Source organism: Staurois parvus, unplaced genomic scaffold (genome assembly GCF_062004578.1).
Source record: "Staurois parvus isolate SC_StPar_1 unplaced genomic scaffold, SC_StPar_1.0 ptg000906l, whole genome shotgun sequence".
NCBI lineage: Eukaryota > Metazoa > Chordata > Amphibia > Anura > Ranidae > Staurois > Staurois parvus.
The window spans coordinates 334,721-361,906 of NW_028318702.1; the positions used below are offsets into that span (position 1 = coordinate 334,721).

The window sequence follows — 27,186 nt, forward strand, 5'->3', positions numbered from 1 at the left end:
GGCACCAACCTCCGATTATGGGCGGAACGAGTTCCCTTGGCACCTCCCTCCCCCATCCAAACACAAGTCCCACACGACCTTTGAGGCCAAGTTATGTATAAACTCCCCGTGTCACAGGAAGTGGAGTTAGATTGTTAGTTCTTTGGGCGGGAGACTCCTACCACTCGTTCGGCTCCACTCGGACTGACAGATTTCAAGAAATAAATAAAATCTCAATAATAATAGTAATATTGATAAGAATTAGATGATCTCAAGTCTCCCAGAACAGCTGCTCATTTAAAGGAGGTAAAACAGGATATGTACTGAGATAACCCTCTACAACAGTTGACCTTTCTTTCGATGGCCTTCCTTTTTGTCTATACAGGGACCTTAAAGTGTACCTGTCATAAAGCAAGACAGCTATTTTGTGCACTGAGAACATTTTTTGCTGGGTTCCCGGTGAGCTGGCAGGCTATCAATTCTAAATGTGTGTCCAGCCAACTAAATTGCCATAAGTACACTTTAATGACCTCCTGATCCAATCTCTTTCCTACCATTGACGTTGCACCTCTGCTTAACGTAGGTGTGACGTCTTCAAAATTCTCTTCATTAACTCCACATTAAATCATATTCTAATGGAAAACTCCTTTCTGTTGCGCCATTCTCAATATGACCAGAGTCAACAAGAGTCAACTCAATCAACCACAGGACTTTTTGACCATATCACACAGAAAAGGTAGATGACGGTTGATGAAATTATGGTCAATGTCAGTCAAATAATAAAGAAAAGTGTTATCAGACTGGAGATAAATGAGGGTAGAGGGTGAAAGGATGAGATGAATTTGGCGAGGTACCCCCTACAGTGCAGATCTGTCAGTGCGAATCCCAGGGTGTCAGACCTGAGACAGAGAGTGAGGAGGGGGGAGATCGGGAGACTTAAGAGGGGCAACTGAAAAAATTTAGGACAAAACAGAGGGATTTAGAGATTTTAGGAGTCCAAACAGAACAAAGGCTTAGGAAATAGGTTTATACGGTCAAGGGGGTCTTAGGCTAAGTTCAGTGCGATGTCCCCTTCTCTCTCCTCTCCACTTCCCAAGTGTGTCCGGGGTCACACAGATTGTCGGCCGCAGGTCTAGACGGCGCAGAGGGACGATGTCAGAGTCATGGAGGAAAGGGGATTCCCAGCCCCCTTTCCTTCGGGCCCATGGACAGATGCCTCAGTGGGGGAATTCCAGTCCCCCTTCCTCCCCCCCAGGCTCCTGGATGGACCCCTCAGCTCTGGTTAGTGGTGGTCACTTGAGTTTAGAAAGTCTCCATTTTCTGTGATTTGGAGTCGAGGAGGCAGAGGTGGAAGGGCCCCATTCCATGGTGTCGCCAGCCTCAGACGCGGGTCTGCTGAACCCACGGAGGGAAACTTCTTCTCCTGTAGGGGGAGAGGGGGAGAGAGAGCTTACTTACTAATGTAAAGTCATGGCATATATAGATGTAGACACATGTATCAGTAAGAGGACAACAAACTACAGAAAACAACAATCAATGAGGTATACCAATTAAGGTGCCAGAAGGAAGAATGACTCTTATTGTCATGGCAGACGATGATATCATGCCTGTTCTCCCATATTGCACTGAGAAAAATATGGTTGGCTGCTTTGGACAGTAGACTCCATTCACACTTGCGCAGCTCCAAAGTTGTACGATTTCCAGTGAAACTTTGGAGCGAGACTTTGATGCGACTTTGAGTGCGACATTGATCCGACTTTACGCTCTCTGGCACTAAGTCGCATCAAAGTAATGCATATACCTTTTCAAAGTCGCTGTGACTTTAACTTGCACCGATCTGAACGGGTGCCATTGAAAACAACGGGCTGCAACTTGTCATGCGACTTTATGTGTCCAAAGTCTCATAACAAGTCTCACAAATGTGAATGGAGCCTAAAGCAGTTCTGTCTTTATACAATTCTACATTTAAAACCCCAAAACAAACACTTAATATGATTGCCGATTTCCAGTCCTTAGATGTGGTGGCTGCATTAGTTTTCATTTTTCAAGTTGTTTTTTCTTTATTTTCACCTGGTAATCCTGTAAACAACACACTTCTGGTCGTTTCGTTGGCTACACTCAATTCTCCACTGCATCGATGGAGGGGTCATGGCTGTCACACAGGCTGCATTAAAACATGTCTGCTTTTGCTCATCTCCATTGCATAGAGGATTGGTAGTTTACACAACAAAGCTGTAGATGTTTGTGACAAGGACACTGCATTTCTGGCAAGATCATTGGGAATTTTTCAGTACTTGTTAAAAAAGTTATAAATCAGTGTATAACCTCCTACACCCCAAAATTCCTCAAAAAGTCATACTTTCTCCCTAGAAAGTGCAGTAATCATATATTATAACCTTCTTGTGATAGAATTAAATAAAAAACTAATATTCAAATTAATATATCATATATACTCAATAATAATAATAATATACTCAAAACATATAAAATATTTTCCAAAAAATTGAAAAGGAAAAAAATGGTCCAATGAAAAACAGTGTCCCAATAAAAAAACAGTGTCCAAAAAAAAGGGTCCCAAATTTTCAAACTTTATGATCCAATAGGAAGGAATCCTATTTCATCCCGTGATACCTCAAAGAAAAATAAATAGATACTCTAGTGCATTACTTTTAAAACAATTATATTCACTCAGTGAAGAACACAAAAAATTGTGCAAAAACTATATATATATATCTCGTGCACATATAAATTAACTGTGACCACTCCGTGAACACTGCAACACTGTGAATCCACCGACACCAATAGTATTACATACTATTACCCTCTGTATTTATATAATCAGCATTCAATCAGAGATCTTCTATTTTCTCTCCAAAGAAATTTTCCAAGGTCCTCAAAAGACAAGAAGGGTCTCAAGACTCATGTTCAAGGTATAGGTAAAAGATTTAATAGCAACTTACATTAAAATTCCACATATCCAGCTCCAAACATGGCTCCTATGCGAGTTCTGCCAAACAAATGCCAAAGTCTGCCAAATGCCAAATGAGTCTTGAGACCCTTCTTGTCTTTTGAGGACCTTGGAAAATTTCTTTGGAGAGGAAATAGAAGATCTCTGATTGAATGCTGATTATATAAATACAGAGGGTAATAGTATGTTATACTATTGGTGTCGGTGGATTCACAGTGTTGCAGTGTTCACGGAGTGGTCACAGTTAATTTATATGTGCACGAGATATATATATATAGTTTTTGCACAATTTTTTGTGTTCTTCACTGAGTGAATATAATTGTTTTAAAAGTAATGCACTAGAGTATCTATTTATTTTTCTTTGAGGTATCATGGGATGAAATAGGATTCCTTCCTATTGGATCATAAAGTTTGAAAATTTGGGACCCTTTTTTTTGGACACTGTTTTTTTATTGGGACACTGTTTTTCATTGGACCATTTTTTTCCTTTTCAATTTTTTGGAAAATATTTTATATGTTTTGAGTATATTATTATTATTATTGAGTATATATGATATATTAATTTGAATATTAGTTTTTTATTTAATTCTATCACAAGAAGGTTATAATATATATTGTTAAAAAAGTTGTTAGCCCGAAAAAAAGAAAACTAAGGCAGCCATTTCATCTAAAGACTGGTAAACTGCAATATATTACATTTTTGCTTTTAGGTTTAGATACTTTAATAAAAAAAGGCCCAATGATGTCACTGTAAACCCCAAAACGGACAGACAGGAGAATTAACGTCAAAGGGTTTTTTAGGCTCAGATAGACAGAAGTACACAATTGTGTAGCTACTGTAGTGCAGTAACCTTGTGATTAAAAGGTCAGACCACCCAAAACTGACATTTTGGGGTATCTTTTTGGATATTCTATAGAATTAAACCATTAAAGCCTAACTCCAGCCAACAATTTTTTTTTTGAGTCGGTGTTAAACTTTGTCAGTTGTTTATTTCCGTCTGGTACCCCAATAAAGATATTTTGCCTCACTTCCTGTCATGTGACATAAAATGGGAAATTTGGTTATCAGCAAGACAGGAACGCACAGAGCACAATGAAAATATTATTAGATATTTTAACTGTTCCACACTCTAATTTTTGTTCCCATTGGAGAGATTTCCCATCACTTCCTGCCAAGAAATGAGGGGAGGTTCCCCCAATAAGGACCAAGGCAGCAATGAAAACTTAACAGGGGCTCTAACCATTTTTACTCTGTCCAAAGGAAATAAACAGCTTTGGCTGGAGTTGTGCTGTGTCTTATATCTCTCAAGGACACCATTATTGAGATCTCTGCACTTGAGTGCCAAGCTCTGGACAGCTGCTGCAGCCTTCAAATTATAGTACCTGACTCCCTTCAGTATCTTTACTTTACCTAACGGGGTATGCCACCAATGAGTAACAGTGAGGCAGCACCCAACGCAGAGCAGCACTAAGGCTGGAGAGTCCATACCGGACACTTCGTCCTCACTGCAGCTCCATTTTGTGGCCCTGTATGCTAGGATCCTGGCGGCTGGACCACCATTGTTTTTTTTGGTGTAGGTGCCTAACATGGTGGTATGGTTGGGCAAAAATGGTCACATTAGGTGGCAATTAACCTAGGCATGCTCCTGCTAAAATGTACACTCACTGGCTACTTTATTAGGTACACCTGTTCAATTGCTTGGTGACACAAATTGCTAATTAGCCAATCACGTGGCAGCAACTCAATGCATTTAGACATGTAGACGTGGTGAAGACGACTTGCTGAAGTTCAAACCGAGCACCAGAATGGGGAAGAAAGAGGACTTTGAATGTGGCATGGTTGTTGGTGCCAGACAAACTGGTCTGGAGTATTGAAAAAAACGCTAATCTACTGGGAATTTTACACACAACCATCTTTAGGGTTTACAGAGAATGGTCCGGAAAAGAGAAAATATCCAATGAGCAGCAGTTGTGTGGAGGAAAATGCCTTGTTGATGTCAGAGGTCAGAGGAGAATGAGAAGAATGGTTGCTACAACGTTCAGATGGTAGGGTCAGAATTTGCCGTAAACACCATGAAAGCATGGATCCATCCTGCCTTGTATCAAAGGTTCAGGCTGGTGGTGGTATAATGGAGTGGGGAAGATTTTTTTGGCACTAGGAAGGTGTACCTAAGAAAGTGACCGGTTAGTGTATGTAAACCATTAAAGCAGAATTCCAGGAGAAAAACAGATTTACCCTTGCAGTAGGTCTCCCTCCCCACTGCAAGGTTTAACTGTTAATGTTTCTTAGGCTATGATGAATTGGTTGATATACTTACCCTATTCATTGCTTCCGCAGGCTTCCTACTCTTTGCGCAACAGATTCCCCATCACAGCTCCCTCAGATGCCATCCTGTACATTGCACATTTTTTCATTCTTTGTGGTACATTGGCAACCCACAAACTCAAAAATAACTGGAATGGCCTACAAACACCCCTTTTTTAATTTAATACTCTGCAAGCCCTTGGTGACTCAAAACTATATAGACCAAAAGCAAAAAAATATTTTTTTTCACTTTGCTTATGGCTTGAGTTCATTATACTGTGTTAAAAGTAATTTGGTGTTTATATTGGATCCTCCTTAGTATTCCATTTAGCAGTGGTTTGACATTTTATTTGTTTTTGGTCTATGCTGACAACCCATTCATACTAAATAGGCTGCCTTAGCGCAACACACATTAAAGTGATTTTAAAGGTGATATTTTTAAAAAACAAAAATAACAAATACATCATACTTACCTGCTCTGTGCAGTGGTTTGGCAGTGTAGCCCAGATCCTCCTCTTCTTGGGTCTCCCACCAGCACTCCTGGTCCCTCCCTCCTGTTGAGTGCGCCAAGAGCAAGCAGGCTTGCTCCCGTGTCCATTCACATATAGAGCCGCAGATCGGCACTGTGCTCCTCTTTTCATTAGCTCACTGGCTGTTATTGACAGCAGCGTGAGCCAATGGTTCCTGCTGATGTCTCAGCCAATGAGGAGGGAGTGTTCCCATAGAGCTGGGGCTCTTGTGCACATTGTTGGATCGCAGTGGGGCTCAGGTAAGTATTGGGGGGGGGGTGCTGCATACAGAATGTGTTTTATCTTCATGCTTAGAATGCATGAAGGTAAACAAACCTTGAGCCTTTACAACCACTTTAATGTGGGTCCACTTTCAGAACTTCACCCAAAAGGAGAGGTTCCACTCTTCCTCCTTGTCCCCCCCCCCCGCAACATTTGGATTATATATATATATTTATTTATTGATGGGGGGGGGGGGCGGTTAATTGGTTCTAAAAGGTACCCACTTCCAGTTGGATCACTGTTGCGTATCGACCTGAAATTCTCCCCCCCTTTCTTCCAGCAACCTTCTAGGACATGTCACAGATCCCAGAAGGCTGTGGGACCATTTACAAAGCGCAGCATGGCTCGCACATGTGCATTGGGAAACCCTGGGTGTCCCTGAGAGATATTAATGTCACCGGGAATTTCATTTTAGGATATAGTTGACCTTTAATTATCACAGGTACATTCTTACAATAGCTGTGAGCATTATTAAACCAAACCTGTCATGAGAGAAATACAGAGTCTGACACTGCTGACTTTCTTCTGCAAACACCTGTCATGCTGATCCTCCTGCTTTAATACTGTTTGAGTCCCTGACCTCCTGATTATTGACTGATTAACAGATGCGGATTTGGAACTTCAAAAGAGAAGTCAGAAGACCTGACCTGAGTATTTGTTACCTGCCACTGTTGAAATAAAGACGGCATAAGCACGATACCCAAACTAGCATTTTCAGATGCAGTTTAAATATGGCAGCCTCCATATAGCCCTGTTATGGGAGGTTAATGGAGGCCACTACTCTTCTTCTGAAAATGCTTCTTCCTTGGTTGTCATTTTGATGCGTTGGCTACAATGCTATCAGAATCACTGACCTGGAACAAGTATAGAGATAACACATTCTGACGCTTTCCTAACGCTCAATTACTGCACACATCAGGGCTGCTCAACCTTTTGAAGAGCGAGGGCCAGTCAAGTGATTTGGTAAATAGTGCAGACTGAAACGAAATGGTTCAGGATTTTGAGTATACATAATGAACATTTTCCTCTTGTGGCCGCTAAATGCCGGCAGGAGGGAGGGGAGGAGAAGTCGGTTTTTATTGGTTGCAGGAGGAAAATGGAGGGCATTGGTTCATGTATACACCACCCCTCCTGTCAAAGTGTAAAACAAAACGTGACAGGGAGGCCTCAGGGGCCCCCTGGAGCATGAGGTGGGGTCACCATTGCAACCCCTGGTAAAAACAACCATGGGGCTTTACCCCACCCAAACTGCAAATGTAAACAAGCCTTTACTATCCTGAGCCCCCTATAAGTCTGCTTTCACACTGATACGCTGCGGCTTACCCACACCATGGGAGCAGCACAGTGCACCTGCGGCTTTCCTGCGGGTTAGTTGCGCATTGCCATAGACTTCTATTATATCTAGCGGGTGTGGTGCACTTTTTTGAACACACAGCAAAACTCCTGCATTTAGGAGTTTTGATGTGCTTTCATAAAGCGCACCAAACCCGCAGGATATAATAGAAGTCTATGGCAATGCGCAACTAACCCGCAGGAAAGCCGCAGGTGCACTGTGCTGCTCCCATGGTGTGGGTAAGCCGCAGCGCATCAGTGTGAAAGCAGACTTATAGGGGGCTCAGGATAGTAAGGGCTTGTTTACATTTGCAGTTTGGGTGGGGTAAAGTCCCATGGTTGTTTTTACCAGGGGTTGCAGTGGTGACCCCACCTCATGCTCCAGGCCCACGGGCCACAGGTTGAGCACCCCTGGCATACATGTTCTGGGTCTGTGACTCAAAAGGTATTGGTGCCAGACACAGCAAGGAAGCAATGATTTTTTGAAGCAATGGCTTCTCTCATGACAGGGTCACTTTAAAGCAGTGGGCTTTCACAATACACCTTGCCAACAAAAACAAATAGCTGTGACGTGGTTTTTTTAGACACGATCTTGAAACATCAGGCGCACAAATCGTCTCCACTCAGCAGCACAGTACTTTGTTGCAGACCAGTGGAGATGGCTGACACAAAACAAAGGTCCAACTTTAAAAATCAATAAAGAAGATATTAAAGAAAAAAAAATAATATAGGAAAACAAAATAAGCTTCCAAATTCTTCCCGTTGTGGAGAAAATGGTGTCAGCTCATCATCCATTTTATGGACTGATTTGCGGAAAATGGAGCACAGAAAAACAAAGTAAAGACAGCTGTTTCTAATACAAAACCAATCATATTTCTTGTTGCATCAACCCAGGGGGTGACAGATGCAATCTGATTGGTTGCCAGTAATAAATATAAATATATATATATATATATATATATATATATACGCATATACACAGTACCTGTATATATTTTGACATAGACACTACTTAAGCTGAGCACACACAAAGAATTTTTCGTCAACAGCTCAACAAAATCTACCAACATTTCATCACAGTATGAGAACTGCCCTAAACAATCAATTCCCAGTCTAATCAATCAGGTAGATCCCCACTGTATTTGGCTGATAAAATTTGATCAGCCAGAATAAATTAAGGTTCACCATACATGTTACAATCAGACCATATAATCTTTATACAATCAACTTTGGATATAACAAAACTATTTAATATGAGGCTCTACCTACACTTTATAAAGTGGTTGTAAACCTCTGAATTGAAACATGAACAAAACATATCCCACTATAATGTGTATTTGCTTCAATCCAGAGCACTTAGTGTGATTTCTGGCTGCTCTCTCCTCCCTCTGCTAGCTGTATGACTCACGTCTGACAGCTTATGCTGACATCACAGAATCCCAGGGGGCAGGCCCACCCCTCCGGTGCACAAGGTGATTGACAGCCTCAACTTTGAGCTACTGTAGAGACAAGGAGAATAATGCAGATAAACAGGTACAACTTATGTAGGAGGATTTGTTTCATCTCTGTGTTTCACCTGAGGCCAGTCACATCAATGACTATGTAAGAGTATGTAAGAATTTACAACCACTTTAATTAATTTGTATCTAGTCATGAAGGTCCTCACACTATATAGTTGCTATATAAGATCTAAGAGAAATTGAACAATCAGATTGCAACATGTGTTGTGCTTGAGACTGTGTTGTCAACTAAAAGGGCACTTTGCCCATTCAGGGAAAGTAACAGTGCCTCCTGATATCCCAACCCCAGGGTATGCTTACCCACCTATGCTTCCTTGCCACCTCTCTGTCAGTCGGAGCCTTTGCTCTACTGCTCTAACAGAATAGGGCTTCCATGTACATGGAGCATATGACCTTCCCACGTGACAGTGCTCAGACATGAGTGGATAATTGGTGAGCCAAACATATTATGGGGGGGGATGACATCATTCACCCAGGCAGGGGCGGACTGACCATTTGGAAACTCGGGCACTGCCCGAGGGCTCGGGGTCAGTAGGGGGCCCCATGAGATGCCCCTGGTACCTTTTTCATAGGCTTTTTTGAGTTTGGGCAAGGACACAGGGGCCCCATGATCCCCTATTGCCCGGGGGCCCCATGAGTTGTCAGTCCGCACCTGCACCCAGGTACGTCACCATCTGACATCGTAATGTACTCCAGGTGAACTTCTGAGGCAGAGATCTGACTAGGGAGCCCAGATCAATGAGTATAAATTGCTGGGGGAGAAAAAAGGGCTATCAGGAGGTACAATTTACTCCGCCATCAATGGGCAGGTTGATTTACTAAAACTGGAGAGTGCAAAATCTGGGGCATAGATCTGACTAGGGAGCCCAGATAGGTGAGTGTAAATTGCTGGGGGAGAAAAAATGGCTATCAGGAGGTACAATTCACTCCGCCATCAATGGGCAGGTGCACAGTGGGGTTGATTTACTAAAACTGGAGAGTGCGAAACCTGGTGCAGCTGTGCATGGTATCCAATCAGCTGCTAACTTTGGCTTGTTCAAAAAAAACCCTGGAAGCCTATTGGTTTCTTTGCAGAGCTGCACCAAATTGTGCACTCTCCAGCTTTAGTAAATTAACCCCCAGAGTATCTTTAAACAAAAAGGGGAAATATGGAGGCTGGTATTACTAGCCTCATTCAGAAAATGCTAGCTGCCTAGCCGTTGTATGATGCTTTGGGGTTAATTTACTAAAACTGGAAAGTGCAAAATCTGGTGCAGCTGTGCATGGTGGCCAATCAGCTTGTCTTCAGCTTGTTTAATTAAGCTTTGACCAAAAAAAAACTGGAAGCTGATTGGTTTCTATGCAGAGCTGCACCAGATTGTGCACTCTCCAATTTTAGTAAATCAACCCCTTTGTCTCTGATACCGAGTCATTTACCTGGAACAACTAGGCCCATCACATGATGTGACTTCACTTGATGCACACTGGTTCCAGGTCAGTGATACAAAGAGCCCTGGAGCTGGAGGGTCAGAATGACAGGGAAGCAACTGACTTTTTTAGAAGAAGGTCAGCAGTAGCAGCCTATATATATCTCTTAATACAATTTTCTTATGTGGGTGCCCATACATCACTCAATTCTGCCTCAGTTTGAGATTCACATGCTCTGATTTGGCAAGAATAGAACTGGGGATAATATTGGGTGCTTCCAACTATCAGAATCAATACAGCTAATTGGCTGTTGAATCAATGTAGCATGACAGGGTGCCGACCCTGTCCTCTTCTATGGAAAAAAGGAAGGATGTGTTAACTTCCATTATCAACAGTCAACTTCCATGAAAAATCATAGGACATGTCATGGACATCATGGACAGATGTCTCCCTGCCTTCTGATTGCTGTAATAACTGTGCATGGTTGCCCTAAGTTAACGATAGAAATGATGCAACGATATTGCACCATTTCATTGCACAATACCTGCTGTATTGCTGTAACAAATACTAAATAATTGCTAATAACATGCCTAAACTATACTTTACACACATAAAGTATATATAATCATATGCAAATCAACTATCTATCTACAGGATCTACAGGTACCAACAACTCCTAGAGCTTCGGAATCAGGGGCGGACTGACCATTTGGAAACTCGGGCACTGCCCGTGGGCTTGGGGTCAGTAGGGGGCCCCATGAGATGCCGATGGTACCTTTTTCATAGGCTTTTTTGAGTTTGGGCAAGGACACAGGGGCCCCATGATCCCCTATTGCCCGGGGGCCCCATGAGTTGTCAGTCCGCCCCTGTTCGGAATACACACACCTAAATATTGAATGGGACTGTAAAGGTACCAGATTTAAGTGCATGTAAATTCAATTACAATTAAATCCTTTATTATACAAAATAAATATTAAAATTAGAAAGCCTTCTAACTCATACACCACCACATTGTACTTGGCAACCCTTTATAGATGCAAGGTCATCATGATGTTTCTGTATAAAACTACATGATATTCAAACCATAGTCAACCATTTTGCTAAGCTTGAGGAGCATTTCTTTGAAGCAACAGTAAACTTCTTCAGGAATATAAATAGTGAGCAAAAAAAAAGAATAAAGAACCAGCAAACACAAATGCTCCTGCGCTTGGGGATGGACTCGATGCAGGCTACAACCACATAAAGAATGTCCTGGAACATGCACACCTTGCTGCCCTCAAATGGACCGGGGAAATCCAAATATACTGAATGAGGAAAGACAAAACAGAGGGCGCACAGGCCTAGTGCATTACCATAAAAAATGTTTAATAAAAAATAAAGTAGGTGTTGTACTCACAAACGACAATATAGTCAAGGCACATCATAAAGAACAGCTGGGTCAACACCGCGCTGAGTAACAGTCCATAATAGGGAGTGTAGACATCCAAAAGGCTGATGCGTTTCGAGGACTTGCCTCTTCCTCAGAGCCAGTGGCTCTGAGGAAGAGGCAAGTCCTCGAAACGCGTCATTATGGACGCGTTATTATGGACTGTTACTCAGCGCGGTGTTGACCCAGCTGTTCTTTATGATGTGCCTTGACTATATTGTCGTTTGTGAGTACAACACCTACTTTATTTTTTATTAAACATTTTTTATGGTAATGCACTAGGCCTGTGCGCCCTCTGTTTTGTCTTTCCTCATTCAAAAAAAAAAGAATGTAGGTACCCTTTGCATACCCTGGCAAAAATTGTGAAAATATGCCAAAAAACTGCCTTTATTGAAGGATATTGATCATATGAAGCCATTTATTATCACATAGTTGTTTGGCTCCTTTTTAAATCCTAATGATAACAGAAATCACCCAAATGGCCATGATCAAAAGTTTCCCTCCCCTGGAATGTTTGGGGAGACACACAAGGTGACACACATAGGTTTAAATGGCAATTAAAGGTTAATTTCTCATATCTGTGGCTTTTTAAATTGCAATTTGTGTCTCTGTATAGATAGTCGATGAGTTTGTTAGCTCTCACATGGATACACCGAGCAGGCTACATACTGAGCCATGGGGAACAGAAAAGAACTGGCAAAAGACCTGAGACTTTATAAAGATGGTAATGGAACTTTGAAAAGATGGAAAAGGATATAAAAAGATATCCAAAGCCTTAAATATTCTAGTCAGTACTGTTCAATCAAAGAAGAGAGACAGCAGCGCCACTCTAAGTGTAGACGGTTAAAATCAGGCAGATTTAATGGTAAAAGTGCACTCACATAGGTAGGTAACAGGTAGGCATGTCAAGTAATGGAGGTTCAGTGGGAGCATCAGGTCCTTTGGCCAAGCTCTGGGTGTTTTCCCGCCACTCCGGTGGTGTCCAGGGCTCAGGGAGTAGCAGAGGGGCGCAGGGAGGCTCACAGGGATGATGTCACCACACGGACTGTGTTTCCAAGACGGCACGCGTTCGGAGTATGCTCACTCCTTCATCAGGCCGATCAGGCAGCCATCTTAGTGTGGGCTTATATGGGCAAAGCCAGTAGGCAGGGCTGATCAGTCAATTATGTCACACGGCCAACATGGCTGCCATGATTAACACTAAGAGTGCCGGATCAGGGGATTACAAAGCTTAAACGACATGCATAAAAGACAAGGATATATACACATGAAACTAAAAAGGATATGCCAGTAATACTCACAGCAGACGTAGGTGGCTGGGGGGAAAAAGGTGAGGGGGAGATAAAGGAAACCTTGGAGGATAAAAACCTTGGGGAAGAGAAAAAAACAAAAGGACATATAATTAAACTATATGGATCCGTTGGGCCCCTCACTTTTTTCCCCCCAGCCACCTACTTCTGCTGTGAGTATTACTGGCATATCCTTTTTAGTTTCATATGTATATATCCTTGTGCTACTCCCCGAGCCCTGGACACCACCAGAGTGGAGGGAAAACACCCAAATGCCCTGATGTTCTCACTGGACCTCCATTACTTCTTAACATGCCTACCTGTTACCTACTTATGTGAGTGCAATTTTACCATGAAATGATTTTAACCGTCTACACTTAGAATGGTGCTGCTGTCTCTCTTCTCTACCTGTATTAAGAATATCTACAAGCTCTTACAGCCGGCTGCCACCTCAGACAAGTCCATACTACTACAAGCCCCCCACTACAGATGGACTTGGACACTACCTCCACATGGATCTTCTACTAACCCCCATTGCTGATGGTCCATCCCCAACCGCACACAGGGTAGATGCGTCTTAGCACTCCCTCTCCCCACTCACCTCTGAAAGTACTGTTCAATCATTTATTAAGAAGTGGAAAATTTGGGGATCTCTTGTTACCAAGCCAAGGTCAGATAGACCAAGAAAGATTGCAGCCACAACTGCCAGAAGAATTGCTCAGGATACAAAGAAGGTAACCCCAGGAGAAATACAGGCTGTGCTGGAAAAACATGGCGTGGTTGTTTCATGGGGCACAATACGATACTTGAGCAAAAATGAGCTGCATGGTTGCTAGAAAGAAACTTTTACTGCACCAATACCACAAAAAAGCCCAGTGTGGCATGTCAAGGTGCTGTCGGGCATATTGTGACCGGGCTTTTTTGTGGCAATGGTGCAGTAAAGTCTTCTTTCTGGCATACTGACCACATAGCTCATTTTTGTTCAAGTACCGTCATATTGTGCTCCTTGAGTTCCTGAGGTTACCTTTGGGTTTTTTGTTTGTATCCTTGTGTGTCTGTACCAATGCCAAACATTCCAAGGTATGTCAACTTTTGATCAGGGCTATTTGGGTGACTGTTGTCATTGATATTTAAAACATAGCCAAACAACTATGTGATAATAAATGGTTTCATATGATCACTATCCTTCAATAAAAGACATGGCATGATAAGTCATATTTTCAATATAAACACCAAAATCGCTCGTTTCCTAATAGGGTATGCAAACTTTTAAACAAAACTGTATACCTTGTCTCACACCCAATAGTCCTTGGGCGTACATGGATTGAAAGGAAGTGAGCTGTGGGGGATCACAGGGAAAGGCACACCCGCGTTAAATGTATCCCTTCCAAAGAAGGAGAAAGATAGCATAGACTCTCTGCAAGGGTTTCTCTTGATGTAGAAATGTAAACAATGTGTTAAGAGTTGCAAGACAATAAACCCTTAAGCAGCCCACAGATGACTCAATTTTCTTTCCATTCACCACAGGTGGAAGGAAAGAAAATTGCTCCATGCCCTCATTAACACAGTCCGTGTTGATGGGAGGATGCCGCCCACAGCACTATTGTGTTAACTGCCAGTGGGTGAGGGTGCTGCGGTGAGCCTTTTCATCCGGCATAGCACAATAACTACTGTTAGTGGCTATAGCCACCGGCAGTAATCGAATGTACAAAGTCCAAGAGGCTGGTAGTACCCAAGTAAATCAATGGATCAACTTGGGTACAATCAGTCTGCCCATACATGGATCAAATCTCATCCGGTCTCTGCTGAAACGGCCGAATTTCAATCCACGTATGGCTAGGTTTATTATATAAGTATTCACACTTAAGGGACACCCTTGAAAAAAAAATCCATATGGGACAGCCCCATAAAGTCAAAAGATGGTAACCAACCAGCTACCTGCGCTCTCTCTGGTGAAGCTGACTGGTTACCGTCTCTTGACTTGCATGGCAACTTTTGACTTTGTATGGATTTTTATTGAAGATGGTTTGTCAGACCTCCTTACCGTCACAGTTGACTGTTGCTCTAACAAAATGCATGAAGTGCAGCTTATCAAATATTTCACCATTATTGTCCATTTATGGTTGCAATATCATGCAGTTATATACAGTAACATCATGATGACCTTGAATCTATACAGTGTTGTTATGGGGAACATCACCCTCCCTCTGATTTTTATTCACCCCTCTTACCTGTTATGCAGAGTTGTGTTCAATTCACATCTTCACCTGCCCAGTACATCTAGAATTGCCCTGTTGCAATCTGCTGCTCCGCTGCCATATACTGGGTTCTGCATCACCATCTTCTTCTCTGACATCATCAGAAGCTGGCTGTCTATTCTAGGTTCGTGCAGCCGGCCCCTGATGACGCACTGGCAGGTCTGCTGTATGGCCCTGCTCCTGCAACCTCCTGGATATGTGCCTGGTATATGCCTGGAGGCTGAAGGTGCAGGGGCACACATTCTAGCCTAGGCAAGAATGGCTGCAGGTGGTGGAGCCAGAGTGGAAAAAAAAATTAAATTTTTTTTTAAAAATGGCTTTTTTACATTACGGTGGGGTTGCAGGGAGGAATATTTTGCATGTTCCCTTTAAGCATAATGTGATGATGCATGAGCTAGAAGACATCATAATGTGTGTATATGTAAAGATATTTTCCAGCTTGAACTGTTTCTTCTTTTAATATGAATTTATTTAGAACACAAAATGTAGTTATACTTACATATATGTGTATGTAATACTTTTGGTGCATTTAAAGTCCTTTTCAGTATATAGGTGTGTGTATTTTGATGCCTATATTATAGAATCAAAGGGCAGAAACCATGGCAAGAAATCTGTCTCTTACTGGTCTGGCATTACTTATCCAAGATCTGATTGGTTATTATTTGTTTCAGACCTTTGCAAGTCACACCTGCTCTCTGCATGGTTTTACTGAATTAATCTGAAAATGCTTGCCATACATGTATTGATCTGACTGTTCTGAACATATCAAAAAGTTCTCCATCCAATAGCATTTGAATCACTTCTGACCAATTTGTTTGAATCAAACCAAAGGTGACAGCAGTGTACAGAGCAAGCAACTGAATCTGAAACAATCATTTTAATTTTTATTTACCTTTTGCTAAAACTTTTGACATCAGGAGTGATTGTATTTATGCCAGAGCAGGGTTCCGCTGTGATCTACCTGTCAGTGGCAGGCAACTGATGGGTAGATTGCATCCCCTCTGCCGACACATGCAGAGCTAGGCAGGGAAGCGGCTGTGATAGTGCTAGCTGTGGTGTGCTGTTCCCCACCAGCCACTCCTCCTCTCCTGTCCTTTGCAGGTGCTTGCATGTGACATCATATGAGATAGAGAGGAGAGAAGGAGGGGCTGGCGGGAAACAGCACACCACAAGAGGACTCATCACAGCCACTTCCCTGCGTTGCTCTGCATATGATGGAAACCACTGCTAGTGTAATGTGCCCTGTTGTGTGTCCCATACAATGTGTCCTGCTGTGTGTCCCATATTGTTCCCTGCTGTGTGCCCCATGTAATATGCCCTGCAATGTGCACTATAAAGTGCCCTGTTGTGTGCACTATAATGTGCCCTGCTGTGTGCCCCGTAATGTGCCCTGTCCTCATGTAATGTGCCCTGTCCTCATGTAATGTGCCCTGCTCTCATGTAATGTGCCCTGCTCTCATGTAATGTGCCCTGCCCTCATGTAATGTGCCCTGCCCTCATGTAATGTGCCCTGCTCTCATGTAATGTGCCCTGTCCTCATGTAATGTTCCCTGCTCTCATGTAATGTGCCCTGCTCTCATGTAATGTGCCCTGCCCTCATGTAATGTGCCCTGCCCTCATGTAATGTGCCCTGTCCTCATGTAATGTGCCCTGCTCTCATGTAATGTGCCCTGCTCTCATGTAATGTGCCCTGCTCTCATGTAATGTGCCCTGCCCTCATGTAATGTGCCCTGCCCTCATGTAATGTGCCCTGTCCTCATGTAATGTGCCCTGCTCTCATGTAATGTGCCCTGTCCTCATGTAATGTGCCCTGCTCTCATGTAATGTGCCCTGCTCTCATGTAATGTGCTCTGCTCTCATGTAATGTGCCCTGCTCTCATGTAATGTGCCCTGCTCTCATGTAATGTGCCCTGTCCTCATGTAATGTGCCCTGCTCTCATGTAATGTGCCCTGCTCTCATGTAATGTGCCCTGTCCTCATGTAATGTGCCCTGCTCTCATGTAATGTGCCCTGCTCTCATGTAATGTGCCCTGTCCTCATGTAATGTGCCCTGCTCTCATGTAATGTGCCCTGTCCTCATGTAATGTGCCCTGCTCTCATGTAATGTGCCCTGCTCCCACGTAATGTGCCCTGCTCTCATGTAATGTGCTCTGCTCTCATGTAATATGCCCTGCTCCCACGTAATGTGCCCTGCTCTCATGTAATGTGCCCTGCTCCCACGTAATGTGCCCTGCTCTCATGTAATGTGCCCTGCCCCCACGTAATGTCCCCTGCTGCCATGTAATGTGCCCTGCTCTCATGTAATGTGCCCTGTCCTCATGTAATGTGCCCTGCTCTCATGTAATGTGCCCTGCTCTCATGTAATATGCCCTGCTCTCATGTAATATGCCCTGCTCCCACATAATGTGCCCTGCTCTCATGTAATGTGCCCTGCCCCCACGTAATGTCCCCTGCTGCCATGTAATGTGCCCAGCTCTCATGTAATATGCCCTGCTCCCATGTAATGTGCCCTGCTTTGTGTCCCATATTGTTCCCTGCTGTGTGCCCCATGTAATGTGCCCTGCTGTGTGCCCCATAATGTGCTCTGCTCTCATGTAATGTGCTCTGCTCTCATGTAATGTGCTCTGCTCTCATGTAATGTGCCCTGTCCTCATGTAATGTGCTCTGCTCTCATGTAATGTGCTCTGCTCTCATGTAATGTGCCCTGTCCTCATGTAATGTGCCCTGTCCTCATGTAATGTGCTCTGCTCTCATGTAATATGCCCTGCTCTCATGTAATGTGCTCTGCTCTCATGTAATGTGCTCTGCTCTCATGTAATGTGCCCTGTCCTCATCTAATGTGCCCTGTCCTCATGTAATGTGCCCTGCTCTCATGTAATGTGCCCTGCAGTGTGTGCTATAATGTGCCCTGTTGTGTGCACTATAATGTGCCCTGCTCTCACGTAATGTGCCCTGTCCTCATGTAATGTGCCCTGCCCTCATGTAATGTGCTTTGAGTCATGTAATCTGTGCTGCTCCCATGTAATGTGCCCTGCTGCAATGTAATGTTCCCCGCTCTCATGTAATATGCCCTGCTCCCATGTAATGTGCCCTGCCCCCACGTAACATGCCCTGTTGCCATGTAGTGTGCCCCGCTCTCATGTAATATGCCCTGCTCCCACGTAATGTGCCCTGCTTCCACGTAATGTGCCCTGCCCCCAAGTAATGTGCCCTGCTGCCATGTAATGTGCCCTGACTCATGTAATCTGCCCTGCCCTCATGTAATGAGCCCTGTCCTCGTGTAATGTGCCCTGCTCTCATGTAATGTGCCCTGCTCTCATGTTTTGTGCCCTGTCCTCATGTAATGTGCCCTGCTCTCATGTAATGTGCCCTGCCCTCATGTAATGTGCCTTGACTCATGTAATGTGCGCTGCTCCCACGTAATGTGCCTTGCTGCAATGTAATGTGCCCTGCCCCCATGCAATATGCCCTGCTCCCACGTAATGTGCCCTGCCCCCATGTAATGTGCCCTGCTCTCATGTAATATGCCCTGCCCCCACGTAATGTGCCCTGCTCTCATGTAATGTAACCTGCCCCCACGTTATATGCCCTGCTCCCACGTAATGTGCCCTGCCCCCACGTAATGTGCCCTGCTCTCATGTAATATGCCCTGCTACCATGTAATGTGCCCTGCTCCCACCTAATGTGCCCTGCTGCCATGTAATGTGCCCTGATACCACCTAATGTGCCCTGCTGGCATGTAATGTGCCCTGCTGCCATGTAATGTGCCCTGCTACCACCTAATGTGCCCTGCTGCCATGTAATGTGTCCTGCTCCCACCTAATGTGCCCTGCTCCCATGTAATGTGCCCTGCTGTGTGTCCCATATTGTTCCCTGCTGTGTGCCCCATGTAATGTGCCCTGCAGTGTGTGCTATAATGTGACAACAATAAAACACAAACAGGCCACCCAGAATGACACGTATAGCTGGTGTCATTGACTTATCTCCGACTCACTTGTATAAGTGTGGATCCATAAACCCAAAAGGTACATACTAAGCAAAATGGTAGTGTGACAAGAACACCCCTACCTGGAAAAAGAAGGTTACTAGGTGATCCACGCAGAGTAATATAAAAAAAATATTCCAAACAATACTTTATTTGATCACATAGATCATAAGGAGGTTAAACATGAGCACGTTGTACATATGAAAAAAATAAATAAAATCATGTTAAAAAGCACTGGGCGTCTTCAGTTTCGGGTCATCTTAGCAAATAGAGTACCATAAGGCAGAGTTATATAGTGGTGATGTGGTTATCCTGGGTTTCCATGGGTTTTCATCTAGTATTCAAATGAACCATGTATTCAGCAGATGTGTTCCCAATATATGTCAGGTATCTCCTGGTATGAAACAGCTGGAACACAGAAATACATAGTATATATATAGAAGTATGAAAACCAAAAAACCAAAACACATCCAAAGTTCACCAGACCTCCCTCTACAGTAGTCAATGGATACTACTATTACCTTCTCAATAGTGAAATTAACAGGCCAACTTCTCAAAATTTTTTGAGAAGTTGGCCTGTTAATTTCACTATTGAGAAGGTAATAGTAGTATCCATTGACTACTGTAGATGGAGGTCTGGTGAACTTTGGATGTGTTTTGGTTTTTTGGTTTTCATACTTCTATATATATACTATGTATTTCTGTGTTCCAGCTGTTTCATACCAGGAGATACCTGACATATATTGGGAACACATCTGCTGAATACATGGTTCATTTGAATACTAGATGAAAACCCATGGAAACCCAGGATAACCACATCACCACTATATAACTCTGCCTTATGGTACTCTATTTGCTAAGATGACCCGAAACTGAAGACGCCCAGTGCTTTTTAACATGATTTTATTTATTTTTTTCATATGTACACCGTGCTCATGTTTAACCTCCTTATGATCTATGTGATCAAATAAAGTATTGTTTGGAATATTTTTTTTATATTACTCCGCGTGGATCACCTAGTAACCTTCTTTTTCCAGGTAGGGGTGTTCTTGTCACACTACCATTTTGCTTAGTATGTGCTATAATGTGCCCTGCTGTGTGCCCCATAATGTGCCCTGCTCTCATGTAATGTGCCCCGTCCTCATGTAATGTGCCCTGCCCTCATGTAATGTGCCCTGCCCTCATGTAATGTGCCCTGCTGTGTGCCCCATAATGTGCCCTGCTCTAATGCAATGTGCTCTGCTCTCATGTAATGTGCCTTGACTCATGTAATGTGCGCTGCTCCCATGTAATGTGCCCTGCTGCAATGTAATGTGCCCCGCTCTCATGTAATATGCCCTGCTCCAACGTAATGTGCCCTGCTACCATGTAATGTGCCCCGCTCTCATGTAATATGCCCTGCTCCCATGTAATGTGCCCTGCTCCCACGTAATGTGCCCTGCTGCCATGTAATATGCCCTGCTCCCATGTAATATGCCCTGCTCCCACGTAATGTGCCCTGCTGCCATGTAATATGCCCTGCTCCCATGTAATATGCCCTGCTCCCACGTAATGTGCCCTGCTGCCATGTAATGTGCCCTGCTGTCTCCCCATGTAATGTGCCTGCTGCCACCCCCCCCCCCCATGGAATGTACTCTGCTTCCCCATATAGTGTGCCCTCCTGCTCCTGTGTACTGTGCCTTCCTAACCTTCTGTACCCCACCCTGCTGCCCCCCTGTACACTGTTTATCTCAAGTTGGACCCAGAATTGAGCATCTGTGCAGAAAACAAAATGTATACGTTTCACATTAAATAAGTATTTTTTAATACTGATTCTATTATTTAATGCTATTTCTAAAAATAATTGCTGTTCTATCAACAGCTTGCTGATCACAACAATGTTCCATGAGCTGTAGATGTTAACATTATTTCAGGGGTTCCCCAAGATTTCAAATTTTTTGCCAAGGGTTCCTCCAAGGTAAAAATGTTAGGGAACCCTGCTGTAGAGAATATACTGTTTGTGTTGCCCCAAAGATATTCGATCAACTCAAAGATCAGATTCAATAACTGTTTGGTAAAGTTTGGATGTGCGTATGGCCAGCATGAAACAAGAACAGTGTGTGCTGTCCACAGCTACCAATCTGATTCAGAGATGCTGATTTTGAAAATTCAAGATAGTAACTATGATTTTCCACTATAGTTCTAAATCTGAGGCAACATAGTCAAAAATATTTCTGAAAAGGAGGTCCTTTCACGTCTCAAGGACACAAATGCCTGAGAAAGAACTTTCCAAACCCCTAGCAACAAATCAGCTTTCTTCCTTCAGATATTATCTTGCCCTTTGAAATGGAAAAGCTGGTTGGCTGCTATGACAACACAGACAGTTCTTCTTGGGGCACTTTAGGTTCAGAATTTCAGAATTCATTGTCAGCACATGAGAAGCCCCCAAAAGATTATAAAAAATGAGAATTGTAAGCACATTAAAAATTAAGAATTATAGTACTGCTGAAGCAAACTCCACCCAAAACATATTTTTCTGTTGGGGTGCAGCAGAGCAATGATTGATCTCTGCCAGGTCTTTACTACTTTCTATGTTCTTGGGACATTTTCCTCATCTCCTTAGAGAAATCTAGCATAACAACCTTGTTGATTCTCCGTATAATTCCTTGAAGCCTCCAATAGAGCAGCCATTCTCAGCCAGGGTTCTGGTTCCCCCAAAGGTTGCTAGGGGTTCCTTGAGCTGTAGGCCATTGACTTCCCATCTGATGGCACCCACTTAGGAGAGTCAGTGACATTACACTTATGATCTTTTTATCCATCTGTAAGGAGGACATTCTGACTACTGTAGAAGGGGCATTCTTCCCACGTAAGTGGTATTCATCCCACCGTCCTCCAATGAATTCGTTTTATCAGGGGTTCTCTGAGACCCGAAAATGATTTCAAGGGTTCCTCTGGGGTAAAAAGGTTGAAAAAGGCTGCACTAGAGGAAGCATGACAAACTGCAACCTCATGTGTCCTTTAGTGGTTCTTCATAGAAATGCAATGGAGTTGATTTTCTAAAACTGGAGAGTGCAAAATCTGGTGCAGTTTTGCACGGTAGCCAATCAGATTCTAACTTCAGCTTGTTCAATTAAGCTTTGACACAAAAAAAAAATTGGAAGCTGATTGGTTTCTGTGCAGAGCAGCATCAGATTTTGCACTCTCCAATTTTAGTAAATCAACCCCAATATGTTGCCAAAATTTGTGGACACCTGACCATCACACCTACACTATATGGCCAAAAGTAAGTGGACACTTTTCCAAATGATTGAATTTTGGTGTTTATAGTGAATAGCACTGTTACTGCTACAGCATACAAACACAATTTAGACCTTACTGAACATCTTTGGGATGAATCAGAATGCTCAATGTGAGCCAGGTCTTCTCTTCCAGAGTCAGTACCTGACCTCACAAATGGTCTTTTGGATGAATGGGCCCAAATTCCCAAAGATACACTCCTAAATCTTGTGGGAAACCTTCTCAGAAGACTGGAGGCTGTTACAGCCACAAAGGGGCCAACTCCCTATTAGTGTCCATGATTTTGGAATGGGATGTCCAACAAGCTCATAAGTATGATGGTCAGGTGTCCACATGCCTTTGGCTATATAGTGTATATGGGGAACTCACTTTGGAGGATGACACCAAAAGCTAGACTTACTATCTACGCTTGTTCTAATAGCCATACGGTGGATGGGAAGAGGGAGAACTTCACGCCAAGATCCCAAACACCGGTAAAGACTTGGCAAGTAAGTGAATTCTATTTATGCCACCCAAAAATTAAAAAATCTGTTTGGGGTGAAGTTCCTCTTCTCAGGAACTAAATTCCAGTACCAATAAATGTCACAGAATAACTGAGAAACAGTATAACTGTCTATTCCATGATAATGGGATGATAAAGACACAAGACAGGTGATATAATGATATTTTCTATACTTACCATGTCTTAACGTGCACCTGACGTAAATATGCAGCGGATGCAGATGTTTTCTGAACTGCACCAAAAATAAGCCCATCTATTATTAAAGATTTAGTGATGTCCATGTCAATTCAATGCCAGCCTTGCAGCTGCCTATTTCTCCCTTCCCTACACCAACCCTACTCTACGGCTTGGTTCATGGAGTGAAAAAAACAAAGCCCCGTATTATAATTTGTTGTGAATAGTGTGACTAGGAGCTTACACAGGGCTAAGTAGACAGAGACAATGGAGAGGCAAGGCTGCTTCCCATTCCTTGAACCAGTGAGCATTTCTTTTCACCTCCAGCAGCCAGAGAAAACATCAATGAACCTTTGCAAGGGCAAAGCACAAGCTAACTTTAAAAAACTGCAACCTCCTAATATTATATACTAAGGGGGTTTATTTATGAAACATTCAATGAATGAATGTCACAAGCATTCGCTCAGGCTGTTCAAATTTTCCCTAAATTTTCTCTAATACTATGACTTTCTATGATGGTCAGCTCCATTCAGTGGCCACATTTTTCTGAAATAGCTCAATCAGAAAATATACCGCATTTTAGCTGCTTGATGAATAGGCCTCTCTAGTATTCCTTCAGATATGTGAGAACCTGGAATTGTGATACTCAGTATATCTAGGTTACAGTGGCTGCAATATAGTTTATAACCAGGGGCGGACTGACCATTTGGAAACTCGGGCGCTGCCCGAGGGCCTGGGGTCAGTAGGGGGCCCCATGAGATGCCCCTGGTACCTTTTTCATAGGCTTTTTTGAGTTTGGGCAAGGACACAGGGGCCCCATGATCCCCTATTGCCCGGGGGCCCCATGAGTTTTCAGTCCGCCCCTGGTTATAACTGCCCAGTTCCCAAAGCTTTAACACAAGAGCAAAGCTGGCCATAAACCCGGAGCTGAACTAGAGCAATCACTCAATTCCCCTTTCCAAGCCAAACAGCACCAAAGGACAAATCTGCAGTACTAGCTACTGTGTTCTGACAGCCAGCATCTGCAGCTGTCAGAATACCCAAAAAAGTGCTTGTCTCTGATTGGATGCAGGGAATGTTCAGCCGGGAATTTTCCACCCAGCTCTAAATTGAAAATTTGTTTTATTTTATTGAGCCGGGTGGTGTTGACGGGGCAACCCACAGACATAATTTTGGCCGACTTGGCAGGAATCAGCTGAATTTTTATTCATGTATGGCCAGCTTAAGGATCTATATTTTAGCTATGTGGCTGTAATTTTTACATCTTATTGGACCTAGCTCAAAACAACTAAAATTTTAACTGGCAAAAACAGTACGGTGGCTCTGTTCCGCCCAGCTCACATGCTTTCAGGGCCAGTTCACACTCCAATTTCTGCGTTCCGGTGCATTTTGATGCGTTTCAGTGTGGGTGTTTTTCCCCTCCTTTTTTTTTTGCATCTCAATTGAGGGCAATTCAGAGCATGTGCGTTCCAATGTGTTTTTCATGCGTTTTGCCACGTTTCATACAGGAAAAAACGCAACATGTCCTACTTTTGTTGACTGCACTGGTGTGAATTAGGGCCATTGCAATCTATGTTAAACACAATCCATGCGTTTTTTAATGCAGAACAAAAAGGAAATGGTGTGAACCAGCCTGAAGTCCAACTTGCTGGTGTAAACGGCTTCTTTTAAAAAGATTGAAAAAGGTAAAAGGGGGCTGTAATCAACAAATCGCACTGTTCCCTTTACACACCAGCAGCTGAGAGTTGTAGCTTGCTGTATCTATCCTTTACAGCTAAGGAAGCTTAGCCTCTGTTTGATCTGCAGTTGCCATGAAGCTGCACATGTGTTCGGCTATGACACCAGCCATTTGATGGATTGACAGTTCAGCTGGGAGCTAGCATAAGCACACTAGTAACTACAGGGCTCTTTCACACTCGCTGTGGAGTGGGATGCCCTCTGAAGAGCAATCCACATGCAGAATGCTTTTTAGAGGGCATTTGATGGGCGGTGAGGAGGTGTTATAACATCTACTTACCGCCTGATGTAATCCTATAATGAACTCCTGCGCCACAATTGCATGCATTACATGCTGTTGCATGGTGGCCTCAATATACTCAATGGGCAAGTTTGACAGGCGGCACCACCTGTCAGAATCTGCACCCCAAGTTAAAAATGCTGTGGCCACAAAGCAAAGCATTGCATCTGCAGCATGTGTACAGCTGTAATTGGACAGTTCAGGTGGGTGGCTAGAGGGCAGTAAAACCATGACTTAGCTACCCGTTTTTACCAACCTCCGGCCACCCGTCTGAAAGAGCACTAACAGTTATTGATGGCATGCCTTGAATGTAACTTTTATGGGAAACTATTAAAGTGATTTTAAACCGTCACTTTAAAAAAACAAAACAAAAAAAACAGGTTATACTTACCTGCTCTGTGCAATGGTTTTGCAAAGAGCAGCCCCAATCCTTCTCTTCTGGGGTCCCCCGCTGGTGCTCCTGGCTCCTTCCCCCCACCTAGAACCCCCCTCCCCCAGCAAGGTCGGGGAGGTACTCACGTTGGCTCGCTCCCAAGCCTTGCTGTCTGCGTCCATAAACACAGACAGCGGGGCTTTTCCCTGCCCCCTGCTCCTTCATCATAAATTTGATTGACAACAGCAGGGGCCAATGGCTCCCGCTGCTATCAATCTGTCCTGTGAGGAGGGAGAGAGCCGCTGCTCTTGTGCACAGTGCTGGATCGAGATCAGGCTCAGGTAAATATAAGGAAGTGGCTGGGGAGGATCCTCACTACAAAAGATTTGTTACCCAAATACAGAGAACACATTAGGGTAAAAAACCTTAAAGTGTTACTAAACCCTGGACCCTGCATTCACTATATCCGGTCTCCCCAGACCCTGCATTCACTATATCCGGTCTCCCCAGACCCTGCATTTACTATATCCGGTCTCCCAGGACCCTGCATTCACTATATCCGGTCTCCCCAGACCCTGCATTCACTATATCTGGTCTCCCCGGACCCTGCATTCACTATATCCGCTCTACCCGGACCCTGCATTCACTATATCCGCTCTCCCCGGACCCTGCATTCACTATATCTGCTCTCCCCGGACGCTGCATTCACTATATCCGCTCTCCCTGGACCCTGCATTCACTATATCTGGTCTCCCCGGACCCTGCATTCACTATATCCGCTCTCCCCGGACCCTGCATTCACTATATCCGCTCTCCCCGGACCCTGCATTCACTATATCCGCTCTCCCCGGACCCTGCATTCACTATATCCGCTCTCCCCGGACCATGGATTCACTATATCCGGTCTCCCCGGACCCTGCATTCACTATATCCGCTCTCCCCGGACCATGGATTCACTATATCCGCTCTCCCCGGACCCTGCATTTACTATATCTGGTCTCCCCGGACCCTGCATTCACTATATCTGGTCTCCCCGGACCCTGCATTCACTATATCTGCTCTCCCCGGACCCTGCATTCACTATATCTGCTCTCCCCGGACCCTGCATTCACTATATCTAGTCTTCGAGGACCCTGCATTCACTATATCCGGTCGCCCAGAACCCTGCATTCACTATATCCGGTCTCCCAGGACCCTGCATTCACTATATCTGATCTCCCACAGTACACAACACAGAAATGCAATTATTTTTGTAAATATAAACTGCTAAATACCTTTTCTCATCAGCAGTATATAGCAGTCTTGTGACTTCTATCAGTGTCCTGCAAAGCACTGGTTAAAGCTTGTAGGAGGAGTTTTCATTCTCCTCTGAATGTCCTATGAGGTTGCATAACCCCTGACCCTCTGTCTGGACAGTACTGATCACATGCACCCTCCAAAGAAAAAAAAATATCTCTAGCAATACACACCAAACTGAGCATGTGCATCTTACCCCCAAGGCTCTGTTCTATCAGAAGATGGATTGGGGACAGTAGAAGGAGAGGATCAGAGAAGACAGGATCAAACAGCCTTTTTAACACAATG

The 27,186-nt window shown here is 43.8% G+C and overlaps 1 protein-coding gene across 13 annotated transcripts in view; it reads right to left on the reverse strand.

The window, feature by feature from the left end:
- Positions 1-210: 210 nt before the first annotated feature.
- Positions 211-27,186, reverse strand: part of SYNGAP1 (synaptic Ras GTPase activating protein 1) — a 470,644-nt gene continuing 443,668 nt past the window's right edge. For 11 of the 13 annotated variants that reach the window (XM_089656453.1, XM_089656452.1, XM_089656448.1 and 8 more), the window contains one exon: positions 211-1,402. In XM_089656453.1, coding sequence (XP_089512579.1) covers positions 1,262-1,402 — 141 coding nt within the window. In that variant the 3' untranslated portion in view covers positions 211-1,261. Of the gene's footprint in view, positions 1,403-13,029; positions 13,097-27,186 lie in introns of all 13 variants that reach the window. The other 2 variants (XM_089656451.1, XM_089656455.1) reach the window with 2 other exon arrangements.